This window comes from Pongo pygmaeus, chromosome 13 (assembly GCF_028885625.2).
Source record: "Pongo pygmaeus isolate AG05252 chromosome 13, NHGRI_mPonPyg2-v2.0_pri, whole genome shotgun sequence".
Classification (NCBI taxonomy): domain Eukaryota; kingdom Metazoa; phylum Chordata; class Mammalia; order Primates; family Hominidae; genus Pongo; species Pongo pygmaeus.
In genome coordinates, this window is record NC_072386.2 from 57,133,381 (window position 1) to 57,155,255 (window position 21,875).

General features: G+C 45.0%; 1 protein-coding gene across 2 annotated transcripts in view; it reads right to left on the reverse strand.

The window, feature by feature from the left end:
- Positions 1-21,375, reverse strand: part of DMRT1 (doublesex and mab-3 related transcription factor 1) — a 126,682-nt gene extending 105,307 nt beyond the window's left edge. Inside the window, exons 1-2 of one of the 2 annotated variants that reach the window (XM_054502270.2) lie at positions 20,811-21,375; positions 15,840-16,023 (exon numbers count right to left, since the gene is read on the reverse strand). In XM_054502270.2, coding sequence (XP_054358245.1) covers positions 15,840-16,023; positions 20,811-21,164 — 538 coding nt within the window. In that variant the 5' untranslated portion in view covers positions 21,165-21,375. The remainder of the gene's footprint in view (positions 1-15,839; positions 16,024-20,810) is intronic. The other variant, XM_054502269.2, reaches the window with a different exon arrangement.
- Positions 21,376-21,875: the final 500 nt, after the last annotated feature.

Genomic DNA, 21,875 nt, shown 5'->3' on the forward strand with positions numbered 1-21,875 from the left:
AGTTACAGGCTTCTCTGCTCCTCTACTTGTCCTCCAAAGAGTGCAGTGGCGAGGACTCAGTCCTGGGGCTCTTATCACCCCTGCAGTCTGTCCCCTGCCAGTCTCAAATAGTTCCCTGGTTTAAAATACCAAATAGTGGGGGGAAACTTGCACCTCATATCAAAAAGGGCCAATCTCCACAATAAATAAGGAATTTCTCGATGTTGGCCAGGATCAATAGAAAAATGGGCAAAGGACATAGATGGTTCAGAGAATAAAATACAAATGGCTTTTAAGCATACGGAACGATGTTCAACCCCACTAACAAGGGAAATCTAGATTATAAACTATACCAGTTGCATTAGTCATCTTTCACTGTGTTAACAAATCACCAGAAATTTAGTGGCGTAAATGACACAAATTGATTATCTTAGAGTTCTGTGGGTCCGAAGTCTGACGCCAGTCTCTGTCAAGGTGTCTCTGGGGCTGCATTTCTTTCTGGAGCCTCTAGCAGGGACTGTTTCTTTGCTCAATCAGTTAGTTGGCAGAATTCGGCTCCCTGTGTGTTAGTAGGACTGAGGTCCCATTCCTTGCTGGCTGTCAGCTGAGGGCTGTTGCTAGCCTGTAGAGGCCTCCCATATTCTTTGGCTGAGGGGTTCCCTTCCTCCCCCTTCAAAGCCAGCAATAGCAGGTCAAGTCTCTGTCAAGCCTGGCAACTCTCCTGTGTCTTCTGTCATGGCATCTCTAGGAGCAGCCAGGAAAGGTTCTGTTCACACTTCCCCTGCATTTTTTTAAGAGACATGGCCTCACTCTGTCACCCAGGCAGAAATGCAGTGGCATGATCACTGTTCACTGCAACCTTGAACTCCTGGGATCAGGCAATCCTCCCACCTCAGCCTCCCAAGCAGCTGGGACTAAAAGCACCCACCACCACACCTGGCTAATTTTTTTTTCTTTTTTTTTTTTTTTTTTTAGAGACCTGATCTCGCTGTTGCCCAGGCTGGTCCCAAACTCCTGAGTTTAAGCAATCCTTCAGCCTCAGCCTCCCAGAGTGCTGGGATGACAGGCATGAGCTACCACACCCAGGGAGCTCTCCACTTTTAAGGATTCATGCCATTAGATTGTGCCCATCCGGAAAATCCAGGATCATCTCGCTCATCTCAAGACTCTTGACTCAATCACATTTGCAAAGTCCCTTCTGCCATGTAAGGTACCATCTTCACAGGTTCCAGGGATTAGGGCACAGGCATCTTTTGGGAGGCCATTATTCACCTGACCACACTGATGTACATAACCTCACCTAACTAGGAAAACTCCAACAACCTAGTACTGGCTGTGCTGTAGCAGCCACTCTCAGAAGGGAATACCATTGACAACACCCACCAAAACTACACATAAATGTACCCCCAATATAGACTTCCCGTCCCAGCCTTTCTTTCCATCTCTACTGCCACCACTCCAGTCTAACCAGCTCTCCCTTTCACCTGGACAACAGCACAACCTTCCCATCAATCTCTCACCCAGTTCCCTTCAAACACCACCACATAAGAGCAGAGAGATATTTTAAGAAAGTAAATTAGATCACATCATTCACTGCTTTAATAGTTAATGGCTTTCCACTGCATTCATGCTAAACTCCCAACCCTTTCCGTGGTCTACACAGGCAGCTGTGCACCCTACTGCTATGAGCCCATGACACAACCCCACTGGTGCCACCCGGTGCTCAAAGCACTCAGGCTCACAGCTGCCTGCCTCAGCACAGTCTCACCTTGCTGCTCCTTCCTCCTCAAATGCTCTTTCCCCAGATCTTGATGAGAATGGCTCATTGTCATTTGGGACTAGCTCTGATTTAACTTCCTTAGAGAGACCTTCCTTCTTTGACCACCCTATTTAAAACAGCCCATGTCCCCTTGGTCACATCCATCATATCACTTTGTTTTTCTTTACAGCACTTACCACTTACTGCAAGTATCTTATTTATTGATGTACTTGTTTATCAACTGTCTTCCCTGGCAGCCCCCAAGATATACAAGATCCATGTGAGAGATATATGCACTGCTATAATATCCTGTACCTAGAATAGGATCTGGCTCAAGGCAGCCATAGAACGAACATTTGTTGAATGAATAAAGAAGTAAAATGAAAAAAGAGAGTAAGAAGAGCGAGGGAGGAAATCTTGCTCAGACAGCAAACTCTCCAGCACAGATGAATTCAATACATTCAGCAAACATTTATTGCCATTTGATAAATCCAATCTGCTTCACTGAACTAATTTGTATTTTATGTATTTTATTCTACTTTTTATGTATTTAATTTTTTTAGAGTCTCGCTCTGTCGCCCAGGCTGGAGTACAATGGCACGATCTCGGCTCCCTGCAACCTCCGCCTCCAGGGTTCAAGCCATTCTCCTGCCCCAGCCCCCTGAGTAGCTAGGACTACAGGCATGCGCCACCATGCCTGGCTAATTTTTGTCCACCATGCCCGGCTAATTTTTGTATTTTTAGTAGAGATGGGGTTTCACCACGTTGGCCAGGCTGGTCTTGAACTCCTGACTTCAAGTGATCCACCCACCTTGGCCTCCCAAAGTGCTGGGATTACAGGCATGAGCCACCATGCCCTACTCCATATTTTAAATAAACCCTAAAACCTGAGGACTAGAGTTAACTAACGGGTAGTTAAGGGCAATTTTTATAAGTTCTGAAATCAACATTGAAACTCATCTGTTACTATACGTTGAATGGCAATGGATGGCTGAAGCAGTATCTAAGAACCCTTACTGCCAATAAACATCAGAAAATCTGCTATTACTGTAATACTGAATTGATTATTTTCTTTTGTCAACTTGCCAGCTATTTATAGTCTACTTTAAGAGTTTCTTATACATTTTTTTCTGGAAAGCATATTCAGTGGTATTGTACAATAAGACCAGATTAGCAACTATGAAGTCTGCCTGCAGATGTTTACAGTCTGGCATAAACTTGGTTTGAAGTGTAATTTGGTTCAACAATAGTAATCAATATTTATGTGAATTTTCACAGGAGAGTCAAAAACACTGAATTGGATTTTTTTATCATTTGGAAAGTGAAGACATCTTCAGGCTGAAACAGAAATGCACATAGACGTTTGCATAGCTGCTTTTGACAACCGCAAAAGGGACCCTGACAAGTCAAGACCCCGTGAGAGAGCACTGAGAGCCCCAGGGGACCCACAGGCACCCCTACTCCACTTCCTTTGCTTCACAGTACAACTAAGGGCACTCCTAGGCTTAGAGTCCAGATCATCAGACAGAATTTACAGTGTACTGCATAAGGTGTTTTAGTATACAGTCCCCTGCATCCCTTCCCTATAAACCTCAGTTATTTTATAGACTTTGGACCCCCCATTACCCAAGAGGCATAGGTTAGAGAAGCACTTAAAACAAAGAAAGAAGTCAGCAATACAGGAAACATTTGGGAGTTAAGAGAGCCAAGAAAGGATGCTGGCAGAGATTAAAGGAATCATCTTAACTCATGTGAGTCTACAGGTGATTTCAGAAGCCAGGAAACTTTCAAGAAAGCTGGGCTTGCAGAAGAGACTGGCCTCAGTCACAAGTTAGTTTATGAGAGGGGTAAACGGGAATTAATCGTTTAATGGGTACAGAGTTTCTGTCTGGGAAGTTCTGGAGATGGATGGTGGTGATGGTTGCACATTATGGTGAATGTACCTAATACCACTGAACTCTATGCTTAAAAATGGTTACAATGATAAATATATATATATATATATTTTTTTTTTGAGACAGACTGGAATGCAATGGCACGATCTCAGCTCACTGCAACCTCCGCCTCCCAGGTTCAAGCGATTCTCCTGCCTTAGCCTCCCAAGTAGTTGGGATTACTGACACCCACCACCACGTCTAACTAATTTTTGTATTTTTAGTAGAGACAGGGATTTGCCATGTTGGTCAGGCTGGTCTCGAACTCCTGACCTCAGGTGATCTGCCCGCCTCGGCCTCCCAAAATGCTGGGATTACAGGCGTGAGCCACTGTGCCCAGCCTAAAATGATAAATTTTAAATTGTGCATATTGTACCACAATAAAAGAGAGTTTTTAAAAATAATTAATATAAAAAGAGGACAAAAAGGCATTCACAAGACTCCAAAAGTAAGTAGGTACCTGAGGGGTGATCAACAGGACAGGATCCTCAAACCACCAGGTAACTAGGAATATGTGAGTCAAAGAACTCCAGGGGGATGCTGCTGAGTAGGCAAGTGACACTGATGACACAGATGACCTTTGTGACCTTCCAAAAGTTCCCTATGGCAGCAAGTGCAAGGCAGCACCATACAAGGACAATACTTAGTGTCAACACCTGTAAAAGTTCCCCAATGCTACAACCAGGTCTGAAAGTCTTTGTGAACTGCCCTCTTCTCACTGGCCACATGAAGGACAGCTGTCCATTTTCACCGACTCTCGGGTTTTCTCTTTCACTCCCCAGAAGAGTGACAGTGGTTTTCCAATTTTAGAAACTCACAGATTAAAAGACACATGCACGTGAATGTTTCTTGCGGCACTATTCACAATAGCAAAGACTTGGAACCAACCCAGATGTCCAACAATGATAGACTGGATTAAGAAAATGTGGCACATATACACCATGGAATACTATGCAGCCATAAAAAATGATGAGTTCATGTCCTTTGTAGGGACATGGATGAAGCTGGAAACCATCATTCTCAGCAAACTATCGCAAGGACAAAAAACCAAACACCCCATGTTCTCACTCATAGGTGGGAACTGAACAATGAGAACACATGGACACAGGAAGCGGAACATCACACACCAGGGCCTGTTGTGGGGTGGGGCGAGTGGGGAGGGATAGCATTAGGAGATATACCCTAATGTTAAATGACGAGTTAATGGGTGCAGCACACCAACATGGCACATGTATACATATGTAACAAACCTGCACATTGTGCACATGTACTCTAAAACTTAAAAGTATAATAATAATAAAAAAAGAAACTCACAGATTAAAACTATTCTTGCCAAGTTTTAGGGCCACAGAATTCTTCCTCCCTCGTTTTCAGGAAACACGTCACCCAAAGTCCAAAATGTTACTTTAGCCCTTCCTATAGATACCAATATTTCTACCAACCAATAATACAGCTACAGCAAAGAAAAACTCTCCCCAGGTCCCTTTATGAATTGCTTTACTTCCACAAACACTGTTCCTTTCAATATAAACTCTATGTGACAAGTAAGAAAGGAACGTTTTCAAAGATTGAATATATATATATATATATTCAATATGTACACATATATTTTTTTTTTAGATAGAGTCTTGCTCTGTTGCCCAGGCTGGAGTGCAGTGGGGCAATCTCAGCTCCCTGCAACTTCCACCTCCTGGGCTCAGAAAATTCTCCCACCTCAGCCTCCCGAGTAGCTGGGATTACAGGCATGTGCCACCACGCCTGGCTAATTTTTGTATTTTTGATAGAGACAGGGTTTCACCATGGCTGGTTTCGAACTCCTGACCTCAAGTGATCCACCCACCTCAGCCTCCCAAAGTGCTGGGATTACAGGTGTGAGCCACCGCACCCAGCCTGAATATTAACATGTATCTATTGATAATAAAATGCAAACCTAAAGAATCCTTCATAATCTAAACTTATCACGAAAGACTCTCACAGGGTTTTAATTATCTGTAGCTTGCTAGGATAAAGGTATCTTCCCTTGTAACTTAAAAAAACTTAGTTTGAATTTTCTGGAACCCTCATAGACTGTTGGTAGGAATGTAAAATAGTGCAGCCTCTTTGGAAAAGTGTGGCAGTTCCTCAAAACGTTAAGGACAGAGTTACCATAAAACTCAGTAACACCACTACTTGGTATATACCCAAGAGAATGAAACATACATTCATTCAAAAACTCTTGCACACAAGTTCACAGCAACATTATTCATAATAGCCAAAACCCATAAGCAACCCAGATGTTCATCAGCTGATAAACAGAAAAATAATGTGGTATATATCCATATGATGAAATACTACTAACATAAAGGAACAATAATAATTAAAAATACATGCTACAACATGGATAAACTTACAAACATCAGGCTAAGTAAGAGAAGTAAGACACAAAAGGTTACACATCTTATCATTCCAGTTATATAAAATTTCCAGAATAGACACCTCTGTAGAGACAGAAAATCTATTAGTGTCTGCCTAGGGCTGGAGTGAAGAGTACATGGGAAGTGACTAAAATGTTCCAAAACCAGATTCTTGTGACTGTGGTACAACTCTGTGAATTTACTAAAAAACACTGAATTGTACACTTGAGACAAATGAATTACCTGGTATATGAATTACATCTTAAGTCATTAAACTACATTTGAATTTTTAATCACCTTAAAAATTCAGAGGTCACCGGGCGCGGTGACTCACGCCTGTAATCCCAGCACTTTGGGAGGCCGAGGCAGGCAGTTCACCTGAGGTCAGGAGTTCGAGACCAGCCTGGCCAACATGGTGAAACCCCGTCTCTAGTAAAAATACAAAAATTAGCTGGGCATGGTGGCAGGCGCCTGTAATCCCAGCTACTCGGAAGGCTGAAGCAGGAGAATCGCTTGAACCTGGGAGGCAGAGGTTGCAGTGAGCCGAGATCATGCCATTGCACTGCAGCCTGGGTGACAGAGCAAGACTTCATCTCAAAAAAAAAATTCAGAGGTCAGGCATGCTGCCTCACTCCTGTAATCCCAGCACTTTGGGAGGCCAAGGTGAGAAGATCACTTGAGCCCAGGAGTTTGAGACCAGCCTAGGCAACACAGCGAGATCCCCATCTCTAAAAAAATCTGTAAAATGAGCCAGGAGTGGTGGCACGTGCCTGTAGTCCAAGGTACTTGGGGGCTGAAGTGGAAGAATTGCTGAGCCCAGGAGGTCAAGGCAGCAGTGAGCCAAGATGGCACCACTGCATTCTAGCCTGGGCTAAAAAGCAAGACCCTGTCCTAAAAAGAAAAAAAAATTCAGATATATTTTTAAAATATCACAGAACAAAAACGTACATTGAACATCAATAATTTTATTCTCTGGTGTCTACAGGTGGGTTCAGATCACTTACCTAGTATTTTAAAATACAGCTTCAAATTTAACAATCATTTATTCATTCAGCAACGGTTTATTGACCATTAACTATAAAGCCAGGTACTGTACTAAACAGAGATGGATAAGTGTTTGTCCTTAAAGATTACACTTTCACAGGAGAGACATAGATGTAAACCAATCAAATGTTTTGGCTTTTTAATATGCTGTTATAAAATTTATTTGTAACTTTAACCCCTGTATTTACGTGTTTCCTGGCTCTAGATGTTTTCTAAATTTCCCTTCTAGTCAAAGGTAGACCAGTAGGTTACTTCCTATGTACTTTGTTTTCATAATTGCTTTATTAAAATACTACCCACAGAAAGCTTCTATCTGACCAATTAAACTGCTATACTTGACATATAAGCAAAGACTATCCCTGAGATAAACAAAATTGAGACACTACCTAAAATAGGCTATCAAACCATCAGTCCCTCGCCGGGCGTGGTGGCTCACCCCAGTAATCCCAGCACTTTGGGAGCCTGAGGCGGGTGGATCACGAGGAGATTGAGACCATCCTGGCTAACACGGTGAAACCCCGTCTCTACTAAAAATACAAAAAAAAATAGCCGGGCGTGGTGGCAGGTGCATGTAGTCCCAGCTACTCGGGAGGCTGAGGCAGGAGAATGGCGTGAACCCGGGAGGTAGAGCTTGCAGTGAGCTGAGATCGCACCACTGAACTCCAGTCTGGGCAACAGAGCGAGACTCCGCCTCAAAAAAAATTTAAATAATAAAAACAAAAACAAAAAACAAACAAAAACCATCAGTCTCATTAATCTTAAGCGTTTTCTTTCATTTCTGCCTCTACTGCTTCAGTTTAAGGAGTTTTGGCCGGACGCAGTGGCTCACGCCTGTAATCCCAGCATTTTGGGAGGCCGAGGCAGGCAGATCACGAGGTCAGGAGATGGAGACCATCCTGGCTAACACAGTGAAACCCCGTCTCTACCAAAAATACAAAAAATTAGCCGGGTGTGGTGGCAGGTGCCTGTAGTCCCAGCTACTTGGGAGGCTGAGGCAGGAGAATGGCGTGAACCCAGGAGGTGGAGCTTGCAGTGAGCCGAGATCATGCCACCGCACTCCAGCCTGGGTGACAGAGTGAGACTCTCAAAAAAAAAAAAAAAAAAAAAGAAAGGAGTTTTGTTTTGCTAGAAACTCTGAAAATTTGTTTAATTTGAAAGTAAAATTTGGGAATGTTTTTATCTGAAAACCTTTTTCTTAACCTAATATCATTTCCTATTCTAGCAATAATTGAAAGCTGTCTAAAATCGAATGGATCTCATTTCACTTAAGTGGCCAGAATCTTTCAAAAATAAAGTCTCAATCCAATTTGTATAATACGCTTTTATTGCTTATTTGAATAAAGTATTTCCTTCTTTACAACATTAGAAAACTCCAAAGATAAGACTAGCCTGGCCAACATGGCAAAACCCTGTCTCTACTAAAAATATAAAAATTAGCCAGGCATCATTGCATGCGCCTGTAGTCCCAGCTACTCAGGAGGCTGAGGCACGAGAATCACTTGACCTGGGAGGTGGAGGTTGCAGTGAGCCAAGATCACGCCACTGCACTCCAACCTGGGCAAGAGTGAGACTCTGTTTCCCAAAAATAAATAAATAAATAAATAAAATTAGCTGGGCATGTAGCACACCTGTAGTCCCAGCTCCCTGGGAGGCTGAGGCAGAAGGATTACTTGAGTCCAGGAGTTTGAGGCTACGGTGAGCTATGATTGTGCCACTGCATTCCAGCCTGGGCAACAGAACGAACCTCTGTCTCTTGAAAAATTAAAAAAAAATGGGCTTAGTGCGTAGGCTCACACCTCTAATCCCAGCACTTTGGGAGCTGAAGCAGGAGTTCAACTCCTGGCTGCTGGAAGCCAGGAGTTCAAGACCAGCCTGGGCAACAAAAAGAGACCCTGTCTCCACAAAAAGAAAATTTTTAAAAATTAGCCAGGCATGATAGTGTGCACCTGTAGTCCTAACTGCTCAGGAGGCTGAGGTAGGAGAACTGCTTGAGCCTAGGAGTTGGAGGATGCAGTGAGCCATGATGGAGCCACTACACTCCAGCCTGGGAGACAGAATGAGACCCTATCTCTAAATAAATAATAACGGCCAGTCCTGGTGGCTCATGCCTGCAATCCCAGCATTTTGGGAGGCCAAGGCAGGCGGAGCACCTGAGGTCAGGAGTTCAACACCAACCTGGCCAACATGGTGAAACCCTGTCTCTACCAAAAATATAAAAATTAGTGGGAGTGGCTAACTTAAAATACAAAAATTAGCCAGGTTTGGTGGCGCATGCCTGTAATCCCAGCTATTCAGGAGGCTGAGAAAGGAAAATCGCTTGAACCTGGGAGGCGAAGTTTGCAGTGAGCCGAGATCACTCCCCTACACCCCAGCCTGGGAGAGAAGATCAAGACTTCGTCTCAAAAAAAAAAAAAAATTAATTAAATAAATAAAAATTTAAAATAAAATAAAAATTTGCAAAAAACTCTAAAATGTTTAAAATGTTATCTTAAATTTAAATAACCCCACAGAGAATTTTTAGGACAGTGGCAATGCTCTGAATACTATAATGGACACATGCTATTACACTTTTGTCCAAACCCATTAAAAAGTACATCAACAAGAGCAAACCCCTATGCAAACTACGGACTCTGGATGACAATGATGCATCAATGTAAGTTCATCGATGCTAGCAAATGCACCACTCTGATGGGGGATGCTGGTAATGTAGGAGAGGCTCTGCATGTGTGGGGGCAGGGAGTATATTAAAAAAAATCTCTGTACCTTCCTCTCAATTTTGCTGTGAACCTAAAACTGCTCTAAAAAATTGTTTTTAATTTAAACAACCATCTTCCATTGTGAATTCACCAGCCATATCTCTTACTTGTAAAAACTGCATAGGACACTATTCCATTTTCAAACGAACACATTTCATGTTTTATGAACTTTTAAGCACTTAAACATACGACACAATGTGTTTCCCAACTGGCATGTGCTCTCTCGCTGTATGCTCTCCAAGTGGAGTAACTGCTGAAGAAAAGTGAAGGAAAGGCCCCTTCAATATTAGACACAGACCTAACTGATCCTTCTAACACGGAAAAGGTGATTGAAACTGGGCCACGAGCCACAGTAAGAGGCTGGAGCTGCCCGGGGGGCCCGAGGTGGTTTGATCTGGGGGAGGGTGAATGTGAGTGTGGATGGAAGTCCCCGGTGCTCCAAAAGGGAGGGCCCCAAGAGAGATAACATTCAGGTCCTTACAAAGGACACACATGCAGAACTGAATTATCTACAATGCAACCCTTCGTCTGACAGTTTCTGCACAGAAAAGGAGAAGCAGAGAACTATGCAGACCTTAGCATAAGTACTGTGTCAAACAGCATTCTATAGGAGCACGGGAGGCTGAAGAAAAAGTAGAATATTAAATAAAACAAAACAAAGAGGAGCCTGCATTTACAAAGAGGAAGAAGACCTGAGATTTAAGTCAGCTAATAACATTTGAAAAAAAAAAAAAGTACATTTTATGCTAAAGTTCAAAACATGAAACCACCGGAAAAAAATGTAAATTTGCCATTAATTATTTGTCATTTATAGCCAAAATCGTTTATCTTTTTTTTTTTCTGAATACTCCAAAAGTGGCTGGGAATAAACTATTTTCTTATCAATAGTGTACCTGCAGCCGGGCACGATAGCTCACACCTGTAATCCCAGCACTTTGGGAGGCCGAGGCAGGCGGATCACTTGAGGTCAAGAGTTCAAGACCAGCGTGGCCAACATGGTGAAACCCTGTCTCTACTAAAATACAAAACTTAAACGGGTGGTGGTGAGCGCCTGTAATCCCAGCTACTCAAGAGGCTGAGGCACCAGAATCTCTTGAACCCAGGAGGCAGAGGTCGCAGTGAGCTGGAATCGCGCCACAGCACTCCAGCCTAAGCGACAGAGTGAGACTGTCTCAAAAAAAAAAAAAAAAGTGTACCTGCTAACAACTTATCCTGCTGTACAAGCAACAGCAATAAACAGAATTTCTTCAAAAGACTATTTCTTTCCACAGTAATACCCACAATCATTTACGAAAATAACAGCAAAAATATTTTACACTAGTTATTCAAAGACTATCCAGTTAATCTGGTCAGTCTTAGCCAATCTTTGGCTAAAGATTTTAGAGATTTTCTTCTAATATATGTTAGTTATCCTCCTCAGAGAGGCCAGTTTCTCCAATAAATGAAACAATACTTAATTTCCTTCTAAGTGTCCTTAGAATTTGGCCAATATTCTTGGCAATAATTCTTGAGCATTTCTCTTCTTCACTTTTGGCCCTCTTGGGAGCCAAAAGGAGATAACTAAGAAATTTCAAGGACTTTAAAGTCTACTAAGGCCAGATGCAGTGGCTCACGCATGTAATCCCAGCACTTTGGGAGGCCAAGGCAGGCAACCATTTGAGGTCAGGAGTTTGAGACCAGCCTGACCAACATGGTGAAACCCTGTCTCTACTAAAAGTACAAAAATTAGCTGGGCATCGCCACGCACGCCTGTAATCTCAGCTACTCAAGAGGCTGAGGTGAGAGAATCGTCTGAGCCCGGGAGGTGGAGGTTGCAGTGAGCCAAGATTGCGCCACTGCACTCCAGCCTGGGCGATACAGCGAGACTGTGTCTCAAAAAATAAATAAATAAATAAAAGTTGACTAGATTTCACTAAGCTACTGACCGAGTAAACACTAGACATCAGGTATTAGAAAGTAGAAAGTTAGCAACTTGCCCCAAGGTGTGCCAGGTTGGTAGGTTTTACTATTCCATGACAACTCCTACAACTTTCACCTCTCACTGCATAACTTCAAATCGTAGCCTTCCACATCTATTTTTCTTTTTTTTCTTTTTTTTTTTTTTTTTTTTTTGAGATAGAGTCTCACTCTGTCGCCCAGGCCGGAGTGCAATGGCACAATCTCAGCTCACTGCAACCTCTGTCTCCCAGATTCAAGAGATTCCCCTGCCTCAGCCTCTCGAGTAGCTGGGATGACAGGTGTGTGCCACCATGCCCAGCTAATTTTTGTATTTTCAGTAGAGACGGGGTTTCACCATGTTGGCCAGGCTGGTCTAGAACTCCTGACCTCAGGTGATCCACCTGCCTCGGCCTCCCAAAGTGCTGGGATTACAGGCATGAGCCACTGCGCCTGGCTGGCCTTCACATCTATACAGTGGAATTCTAGGTTACTAAAAATTTTCAGCTGTAGTAAATGAAAAAAGCTAATTAGACACAAGTAGGAACAATATACTTCCACTATATTAATTATGCAAATATTTTATATATACATATGAAAAGGATAAACAGACACATACACCTGTACATGCAGTGAATCATCCTGGAATGACAAAGAGACCTGCAGATTGGGGTTAGAAGAACAATGATCTTTCATGGAATATATTTTTGTACTCCACTATACATGTTTACCATTTACCTCCATGAAATTATTTTAAGTAAATCCAACCTCTGAAAAATGAATATAAGCTATATATTTGTTAGTAGGAAGCTATCTAAGAAGTTAAGCTCCCTTTGCTGCATACAAGCTTCAGGACTCTCCACAGTCTGTTTTTTGGTCTCTCCCCCACTCTCCCACACTCCATCCTTCTGTCTCTATATTTACATAGTTTAATTCTGCTGGCATTTGAACTTCCCTCTTGCTCACATCCTAACTCAGTCCAGAAGTTATCAATCCTCACTCGGGAGGTCTGGTAGCAAATCCCATGAATGACAGCAACGTGCGGCTCCTGCCCCACAGAGATGAGCTGGTTAGCAGAGAGCCTATTGTCAGCTGGGCGTGGTGGCTCACGCCTGTAATCCCAGAACTTTGGGAGGCTGAGGCAGGCAGATCACCTGAGGTCGGGAGTTCGAGACCAGCCTGACCACCATGGAGGAAACCCTGCCTCTACTAAACATACAAAATTAGCCAGGTGGCGCATGCCTGTAATCCCAGCTACTTGAAAGGCTGAGGCTGGAGTATCGCTTGAACCTGGGAGGCAGAGGTTGCGGTGAGCCAAAATCGCACCATTGCCATCCACCCTGGGCAACAAGAGCGAAACTCTATCTCAAAAAAAAGAGAGAGAGAGAGAGAGAGCCCACCATCCTCAGAAGGTAAAGGCTCCTGGAGCCATACTTGCCCACCTGTGCCTGAGCAAATGAGCACAGCACGCTGTAGGCTTCCGCATGCCCCTTCCCTGTGAGTGCTAGTTCAAGGCTGTAGAATGACTCCAAGGTCTGTCAACTCCACAGGTGAGGAACGGACTCTGGTTAAATCCTCCTTGACCCTGAACCCTCTATCTTGCCCCCCTACTGCTTCCTTTTGTAACTTTCCCTATCACCACTCTGAAACAGCCTTGGGAGAGTCGTTCTGAACTCTGCATAGCCTAAAGTCCTTCTCTAAAGCTTCACTATCTTAGGGTTTATAATCAAACCCTGATGTCATGCCACATCCAGCACTGACACTGATCTGTCACCGGCCTTTCCCTGTATTTCTTCCTATGAAGACCCGTGGCTTCTGGCTTCTGTGCCAAGATACAATGGTAGGGACTTTTTCCCCTAACATTGTTGCTAACTGTCCATCAGCCCTAAATTACTCTGAGGATTAGACCACAGCCTCTAAACAATCGTTAAGTGTCCATTTTCCAAGGAAACATGGCAACTGGTCCCAGTCAAGTAGAATGGGAAATCCATGACAGGCCTGGAATAAATCCTAGCTCAGCCACCTCTTTTCTGTGGCAGTCTCCTTACCATTTACTAAGCCTTGGTTTTCCTATCTGTAAATGAGGATAATAATTCCTACCTCCTGAGACGTTTGTGAAAATCAAATGAGTTACTCCCCTATGGAAAACCTGGCACTGGGACTTGCCCTCTTTACTCATGTGACACATCCCATTTCTCATCTCAGCCCCACAGCTAAATCCACCAGATTAGCCATGACCCTGTATTATTTAGTCACTAAACCTTGGACACATCTTAAAATCTTAAAGCATAAAGATCGTATTTCTGATATACTCCTTCCTTCGTATGAAAAGCAAAGTTTTGGCCTGGCATGGCAGCTCACGCCTGTAATCCCAGCACTTTGGGAAGCTGAGGTGGGTGGATCACTTGAGGTCAGAAGTTCAAGGCCAGCCTGGCCAACATGGTGAAACTCCATCTCTACTAAAAAATACAAAAATTAGTCGGGTGTGGTGGCGGGCACCTGTAGTCCTAGCTACTCAGGAGGCTAAGACAGGAAAATCATTTGAACCCAGGAGGTGGAGGTTGCAGTGAGCCAAGATCACACCACTGCACTCCAGCCTGGGCAACAGAGTGAGACTCCAACTCAAAAAAAAAAAGAAAGGAAAGAAAAGTTTGGAAACTATTATAAGGACATACTATGAGCAGCCAATCCAAGCAAAGAAAAAAGAGTATCTTGACCTCTGTGAATTACACAGTAACTTCAGTAAAATACACAAAGACAGACACAGACAGACACACCTTCCTGCTTTCTTTGGTGCTTAACTTCTTTTTTAACTTCTTTTTTGCTTAACTTCCTTTTTAATAATGGCCAAGATTCATAAGATCTTTAAGACCCTCAGGAACCCTTTCCCTCATTTTTGACAAGAGGAAAAAAAGGCCCAGGGAGCTTAAGTAACTTCTCCAAAGTTGCACAGCTAGTTAATGATGTACAGTTGTGTGACTTTAGTACACAGTGCTTAAGCCCAGCAAATGGAGTAATTCATGAAAGCTTAGTCAAGGTGATATCACACTGCTAGGCTATATTTCATGGAGCTTAGAACACTTTAAAGACATTTAAAGATATTCTGTGAATTATAGTATGTGTATTTAATTGCCAGAAATAACAAGATTCCACAGGTCTTTATTTGGTGGATGTCTCATAGCTCCCACATTCTACACCAGTGCCATCGAATTAGACTTTCTAAGAGACAGAAATGCATTATCCAGTATGATAGCCCTCAGCTGTATGTGGCTATTAAGCACATGAAACGTGGCTAGTGTAATGAAGAAACCGAATGTTTTCATTTATTTCATTGTAATGAATTTAAATTTAAAAAGCCACATGTGGCTAGGGGCTTCCATATTGGACAGTACAGCTCCATACAGGTGTAATTTAGAGACCTAGTGCAGTAAGCACATTGAGTATTGAGCTTTGGAGACAGATAAACTCATTCAGGTATTTTCTAATTCAGTAAACTTGGCCAATCCCGTAACTGTCTATGTCTCAGGTTTCACATGTGTAAAAAAGAACACATTCCTCCTTAGCACCCAGGGGAGAGAATTCAAGCCAACGTGGCCTATCTTCCGGTGTTACTTCCCGCTCATTCAAATTTGACACTAGGATTTGGCCTTTCTAGACACTTTCCCCAAACGGATGCAGTGGAGAAGTGGACTTCTAGTTCTAGGAAACAAGGATATTTAGTTCCCACAAGGATGACTGGAAAATGAAGGGTGGACTGAGATGAAATCTGAAAAATCTCACCTCTCTCTAACATCATTCTCTGTCCAGATTCAGTCTTGACTAATAATCAACAGGAAAGAGTTGAACCTGCATTTCTAGAATTCACGGCCCCCTCCTTTGTGATGCAGGCAAAAACAGATCTTCAGAGGGAGAATCCTTTACAAAATCCTCTAAGCTCTAAACATTGTATGTAGCTCAGGGGAGTCCTGTTTCTCTGGCTGCAGCCCTTCTTCCTCCCTCGTGCCCAGCCTCCACGTGAACCCCAGCCCCTCCAGATTACCTGAAGCTGCAGTGGTGGGGACACTGGCCGGCGGTGGCTGAGAGGGGCCACTGCACTCAGTCATGAGGCACGAGTTGCTGCCATTGTTCTCTCTTTTGACAAGTAGCTCGGCCGCACTGGGCAGTGGGATGGGGTGGCTGATGCCCAATTCCTCCTCCTGGGCCTGCTGCCTTCTCAGGGCCACCTGGAAGCACACGACAATGAGTCATCCTCCAGCACTCCAGAATCAGCTTTGCGAAAACACAGAAGCCCCACCCATCCCAGACACCATGATTCACTAGCTCGGGAGGTGAGGTCTGAAAATCTCCCATTTCTTCCTAAATCCACCCAGGTAACTATGATGTGCAAGGCTGAGAAACAGTTTTGAGCCAGACAGTAGGTGCTCAAAAAATGGTTATTGCCAGACATGGTGGCAGATACCTGGAATCCCAGCTACTCAAGAGCCTGAGGCAGGAGACTCACTTAAGCCCAGAAGTTTGAGGCTACGGTGGGCTATGATTGCGCCACTGCACTCTAGCCTGGGAGACAGAGCAAGACCCTGTCTCTTAACAAACAAACAAAAAAGCTTGTTAAACAAATGACTGTGTAGAATAAGGTTGGCTAGGGAGGATCAGGAAAAAACTGTAGTCAGCCAAGGGGAGAAGTACAATCTGAAGAGCAGAGTGGGTCAGAAGCACTAACAGATTAGGAAGGAAAATGAGATCACTCACTCCTTCATTCCATAAACTTGTAAAAGGCCACTGTACTAAAAACAGGGACCAGTAAGAGATTGGATCCTACATTACTTACTGTTTAACAAATGAAACAGGGCCAGGAGTGGTGGTTCGCACCTGTAATCCCAGCACTTTGGGAGGTGGAGGTGGGCCGATCACTGGAGGTCAGGAGTTCGAGATCAGCCTGGCCAACATGGTGAAACCCCATCTCCACTAAAAAAAATACAAAAATTAGCCAGGCATGTTGGCCCACCTGTAGTCCCAGCTACTCGGGAGGCTAAGGCAGGAGAATCGCTTGAACACAGGAGGCAGAGGTTGCAGTGAGCCGAGATCGCGACACTGCACTCCAGCCTGGGCGACAAAGCAAGACTATGTCTCCAAAAAAAAAAAGGGCGAAACAGGAGGCAAACATGCAACTACAACACAAGGCAAACTGTGACAAACACTCTAAGAGTGGTACACAGAAGTACCTTTCACTCCTACAGAAGAAAGTCAGAGAGAGAAATGTCTTTAACATGTTAAAATCAGCCAGCAGAAGTATTTGGACAGAGCCTTGAAGAACAGGATGAGGAGGACTTGGACAGGCAAGGATGAAGGAGCAGAACATATTGGAACAATATGGAACAGGGTGGGCAGGAAAGGCAGGGGCTGCTTAGGAAAGCCTGCAGAGCCCTGATTCTTGGGGTGGAGGGAGCATGTGGGAGAAGCAGTGGGGAAAGGCGCTGGAATCTGGTGTTGAAGACCCTGAAGGAAGAAGAGGCTGAAGTCAGGGAGGAAGGGAGAAGACAGGTGTGTGATATTCCAGACAGACAGGAAGAAGAGAGCCAGAATTGGGGACTGGAAAGGACCTGACATACCCAAGAAGTTCTTCATGGTCCCTCTTCAATTTATCTTCTTTTAAATAACACTGTTAAAGATTGAAAAAAGGCCAGGCGGGGTTGCTCACACCTGTAATCCCATCACTTTGGGATGCTGAGGCAGGTGTATCACGTGAGGTCAGGAGCTCGAGACCAGCCTGACCAATATGGTGAAACCCCATCTCTACTAAAAATACAAAAACTAGCCAGGCATGGTGGTGTGCGCCTGTAATCCCAGGTACTCAGGAGGCCGAGGGGAGAATTACTTGAACCCAGGAGGCGGAGGTTGCAGTGAGCCGAAATCGAGCCACTGCACTCCAGCCTGGCCAATGGAGCAAGACTACGTCTCAAAAAAATAAATAAATAAATAAGATTGAAAAAACAGGTTTAAAGAAAATTAATTGTATTTTTGCTTTCCACATGTAAAAAAGACTTTCTGTTGAAACTAAGGTATGGTGCTCATGAAATGACAGTGAAGCACCCACACCGCAGAACTGCCCAAATATAAGCCAAAGGTGAAATCAAAATGTTCGATTAAAAAACATAACTACAGGCCGGGTGCAGTGGCTCACGCTTGTAATCCCAGCACTTTGGGAAGCCGAGGCGGGTGGATCACCTGAGGTCAGGAGTTTGAGACCAGCCTGGCCAATATGGTGAAATCCCGTCTCTACTAAAAATACAAAAATTAACCGGGTGTGGTGGCGTGTGTCTGTAGTCCCAGCTACTCGGGAGGCCGAGGCAGAAGAATCGCTTGAACCCAGGAGGCGGAGGTTGCAGTAAGCCGAGGTCGTGCCACTGCACTCCAGCCTGGGGGACACAGCGAGACTCCTGTCTCAAAAAAAAAAAAAAGAAAGGAAGAAAAACAACTACCATTTATATGTTGTTTTAGGAAAACTACAGTCCAAACATAGAAAGCTGATTAATTGGGAAGTAATTTTCCTCATAGCCAAAAAAAGTCTTCGACTTAAAAAAATTTACCTTAAATAATTAATTACTTAAAATTAAATAATTAAGCTTAAATCTTGGATTTCCTATTACTAACCAAGAGGCTTAGAAAGAGAACATCAATGAATCTGACCAGAAACAAGTTTTAAACCCCTGCAAACCTCTGAAGCATGTCAGTGCATACTCACACCCTTACAAAAACCCGATGCATATCCAAAATGCACAGGTATCTACTCCATATGCTAAGGACCTTCTCTCAAGGTTTCTTAGGAAATATTATATAAAAAGGAAAGGGGATAACAATTGATTAAAAATGCAACTATACAATTATAGAATCATACGTAAGATCAATTTCAAACTACTTAAAAATGACTAAAAGTAGTTGTTTTATGGATTTTTAAGGATTCATCTGGCACAGTACACACCTTCTGGTGTAGAAAATACTGAAGTTTCCCATTCTAAGTGACCTTGAGTTGCTTTTGTTTTTAACGGTGTTAAGCAGCCTCCTCTACTAATAAAGGTTATTCAAAATTAATTCCTCTACTAGAATATTTTTACTACACTTTGAGAAATCCCCAAGCATGTTCTCCACACTAAATATTTAAGCCAACGACTAAATGTTTAGGGTATTTTTCTACCCAGAGTATAATTTTAAAGTCCATTAATCTTTTTCAGTAAACTCATTGTGATGCATTTTACTGCCACACCCAGTGTATTCTTTTCATCCACTACAGATTAAGCTTTAAAAATCTATTAAGAAATTAAGCAAAACAGTATCTATTTTCATGACTGCACTCGCCATCTGTGAAGCCAAAATACGTTTAGTATAAAACACATTTGTAAAAATCTGATGTATTATATAAAAGCATATAACCTTCGGGCATTTGTTTTCAATGGAGGATATTTACACGTTCCTAATCAAAAGTAGGACATCATTAGCAAACATTTCTTTGTTATCTTTTCATTTCAAATAACCTGTCTTTAAAAGATGAAACAACTTTTAACTGGAAATAACGTGGATTACTGCCTTCTAAAAATCCTTTTTGAATACTAAAGACATTAACTTTCCGTTAAAATGTTAAATTACAAGCCTACTTACGAACCTTTAAAAAAACAAAGCCACAGACGGACAAAATCTCAAACCCTAGCGCGCTTTTTTCCACCTGCGCATATTTTTTAAAATTCTTAAGCGTCCTTTAAAACATCTTCAAAGTAATTTGCACTTTAATCTTCGGTCGAGAATGCAAATTTTAAAATGCTAATAAAATTTCCAGAGTTCTCAAAATGGCTGAGGCGCTCAGCCTCCATCCACCGGGTGCGAAGACAAAAAGTGCGCCAGGCGCGCAGGGAAACCACGCAACGCTGTGTCCATTGCAGCGACTTTTCCAGAAAAACAAACAAGGCTTTCCGACAGGTTACCCGGGTAAGCAGCAGCCCGGCCGAGTCTCCCTTTCCCCCAACCGAGCAAGCAGCGCTGGCGCCCTCCAAGATTCTTTCTAATTTAAGTGCAACTCAGCAAGGAGGGAGAGTCAGAGATTCTGGGGACGCTCGAGGAAATCGAACCCCGAAACCCTCAGCTCCCAACTCGCGGTCGGAGATCTTGGGACCCCGAAGCGGAGAGAATTCCGCAATTCTCTGCTAGAAGAGCGGGGCTAGAGATCCCGGGGATTCCCTTGGAGTCGAACCCTCCCCCCTACCCTCACCTCGGAGGCCGGGAGCGAAGATCCTGAAGACTTCTCTAGCGCAATAAACCCTGCCCATTCTGTTGGAGCGCGGGCTCTGGGATCGCGGGGAAGCCCAGAGGGGCGAACCCCGAAATTCCCTGCCCTGAGAGCGGGATCAGGGATCTCAGGGACCCGGAAGCAGAGGAAACCCCCGCAACTCCGCCGAAAGATAGGGTGAGAGATCGTGGGGAACCCCGAGCCGAGCAAAGCCCGCAACTCTGCCCGGCGGGCGGGATCAGACGCGTCTCCCGCGCTCCCAGACCGGCGTTGTAGCGTGGCCAGGAGCCCAGGACCCCAAGCGCCGCGGCCGTCGGCAAGTACCGCCGCATCTCTCCACAACCCAGGACCCGCATGGCGACGGCCATGCTGGGGGGACTTCATTCAAAAAACTCGGGCCCCGCCGGGAGCGGTGGCCCACGCCTGTAATCCCAGCACTTTGGGAGGCCGAGGCGGGTGGATCACCTGAGGTCAGGAGCTCGAGACCAGTCTGACCAATATGGTGAAACCCCCGTCTCTACTAAAAATACAAAAATTAGCCGGGCATGGTGGTGTGCGCCTGTAGTCCCAGCTATTTGGGAGGCTGAGACAGGAGAATTGCTTGAACCCGGGAAGCAGAGGTTGCAGTGAGCCAAGATCGCGCCACTACACCCCAGCCTGGGCAACCGAGCGAGACTCCATCTAAAAAAAAAAACAACTAAGGCTGAACCCCGGCTCCCGGACGCCCGCACCCACCTGCGCGGCCATCACGCGCTGCCTCTCGGCGATCAGGTTGCACTTCTTGCACTGGCAGTCGCGCCACATGCAGAAGCGCTTGTGGCCCTTGAGCGGCGAGGCGTAGCCGTGGTTCCTGCAGCGTGCGCACTTGGGCAGCCGCGGGGACTTCTTGCTCCCGGCACCCAGGTCCGACGCCCCGGAGCCGGAGCCGCCTCCTTCGCTGCTGCCCCCGGCGCTCGAGCCGCTGGCCGCCCCCCCTAGCGCCCCAGACGCTTTGCCAAAGCCCCCGGCTCTGCCCTGCGGCGGTGCCCCGGGGGCGTGAGGGGCTTCCGACGGTGTAGAGGGCTTGCTGAATGCCTCGTCGTTGGGCATGGTGCCCCTAGAAGAAGTGCGAGCACTCTGGCCCCCTCTCTCGCTTGGAGACTGCTGTGAGGGATGAACCCGACGGACAGCGAGGCTCCCGAGGAGTAGGCGCAGGAGACGTGTGCGCTGCAGCCGGAGGCGCAGCTGGAGTGGCGAGGTCTGGACACGCCACGCCCGGAGTGGTGGGGGGTTGTGCCTTTTCTTTTGGCGCGCGCGCGCGCGACTCAGAACTTTTGGATACTTTTCAGAACATTCCCGGGACTGCCTGGGAGGGAGCGTGGCCACGCCCACCGCCCCCCGACTCCAGCCACCGCTCTCCAGCTGCTTGCAAACTTGCACCGGCTGCAAGCATCCAGGGCTTTGCTGCAGGGTCCCTGCAAGCGCACCGAGAGATACAGAGCGGCCTGGGAATCGTGTGGCACCCCTCCCCCCGCTCTCAGAGGCGCCAAGACCCGGTTGCCAAAGCACGGTGCACCGAGAAAGCTGGGCTACCCAGGTCAAGACCAGAGCCGTGCTTGCACGCTTAGAGGAGGTGCAAACCACCCTACGGGGTCTTCTAGCTCCCTTTCCCCCAGACAGACGCACCAGATTTGATAGAGCCGAACTTGGCAGCAGCCAAGTCAGAAAAAAAATTTTTTTCTCGCTTAAGAGAATTAAATATGAGGTGGAAGGCCTGAGAAATTTATAGGGTAAATCAGATTTGCCCTATATACGGCAAAT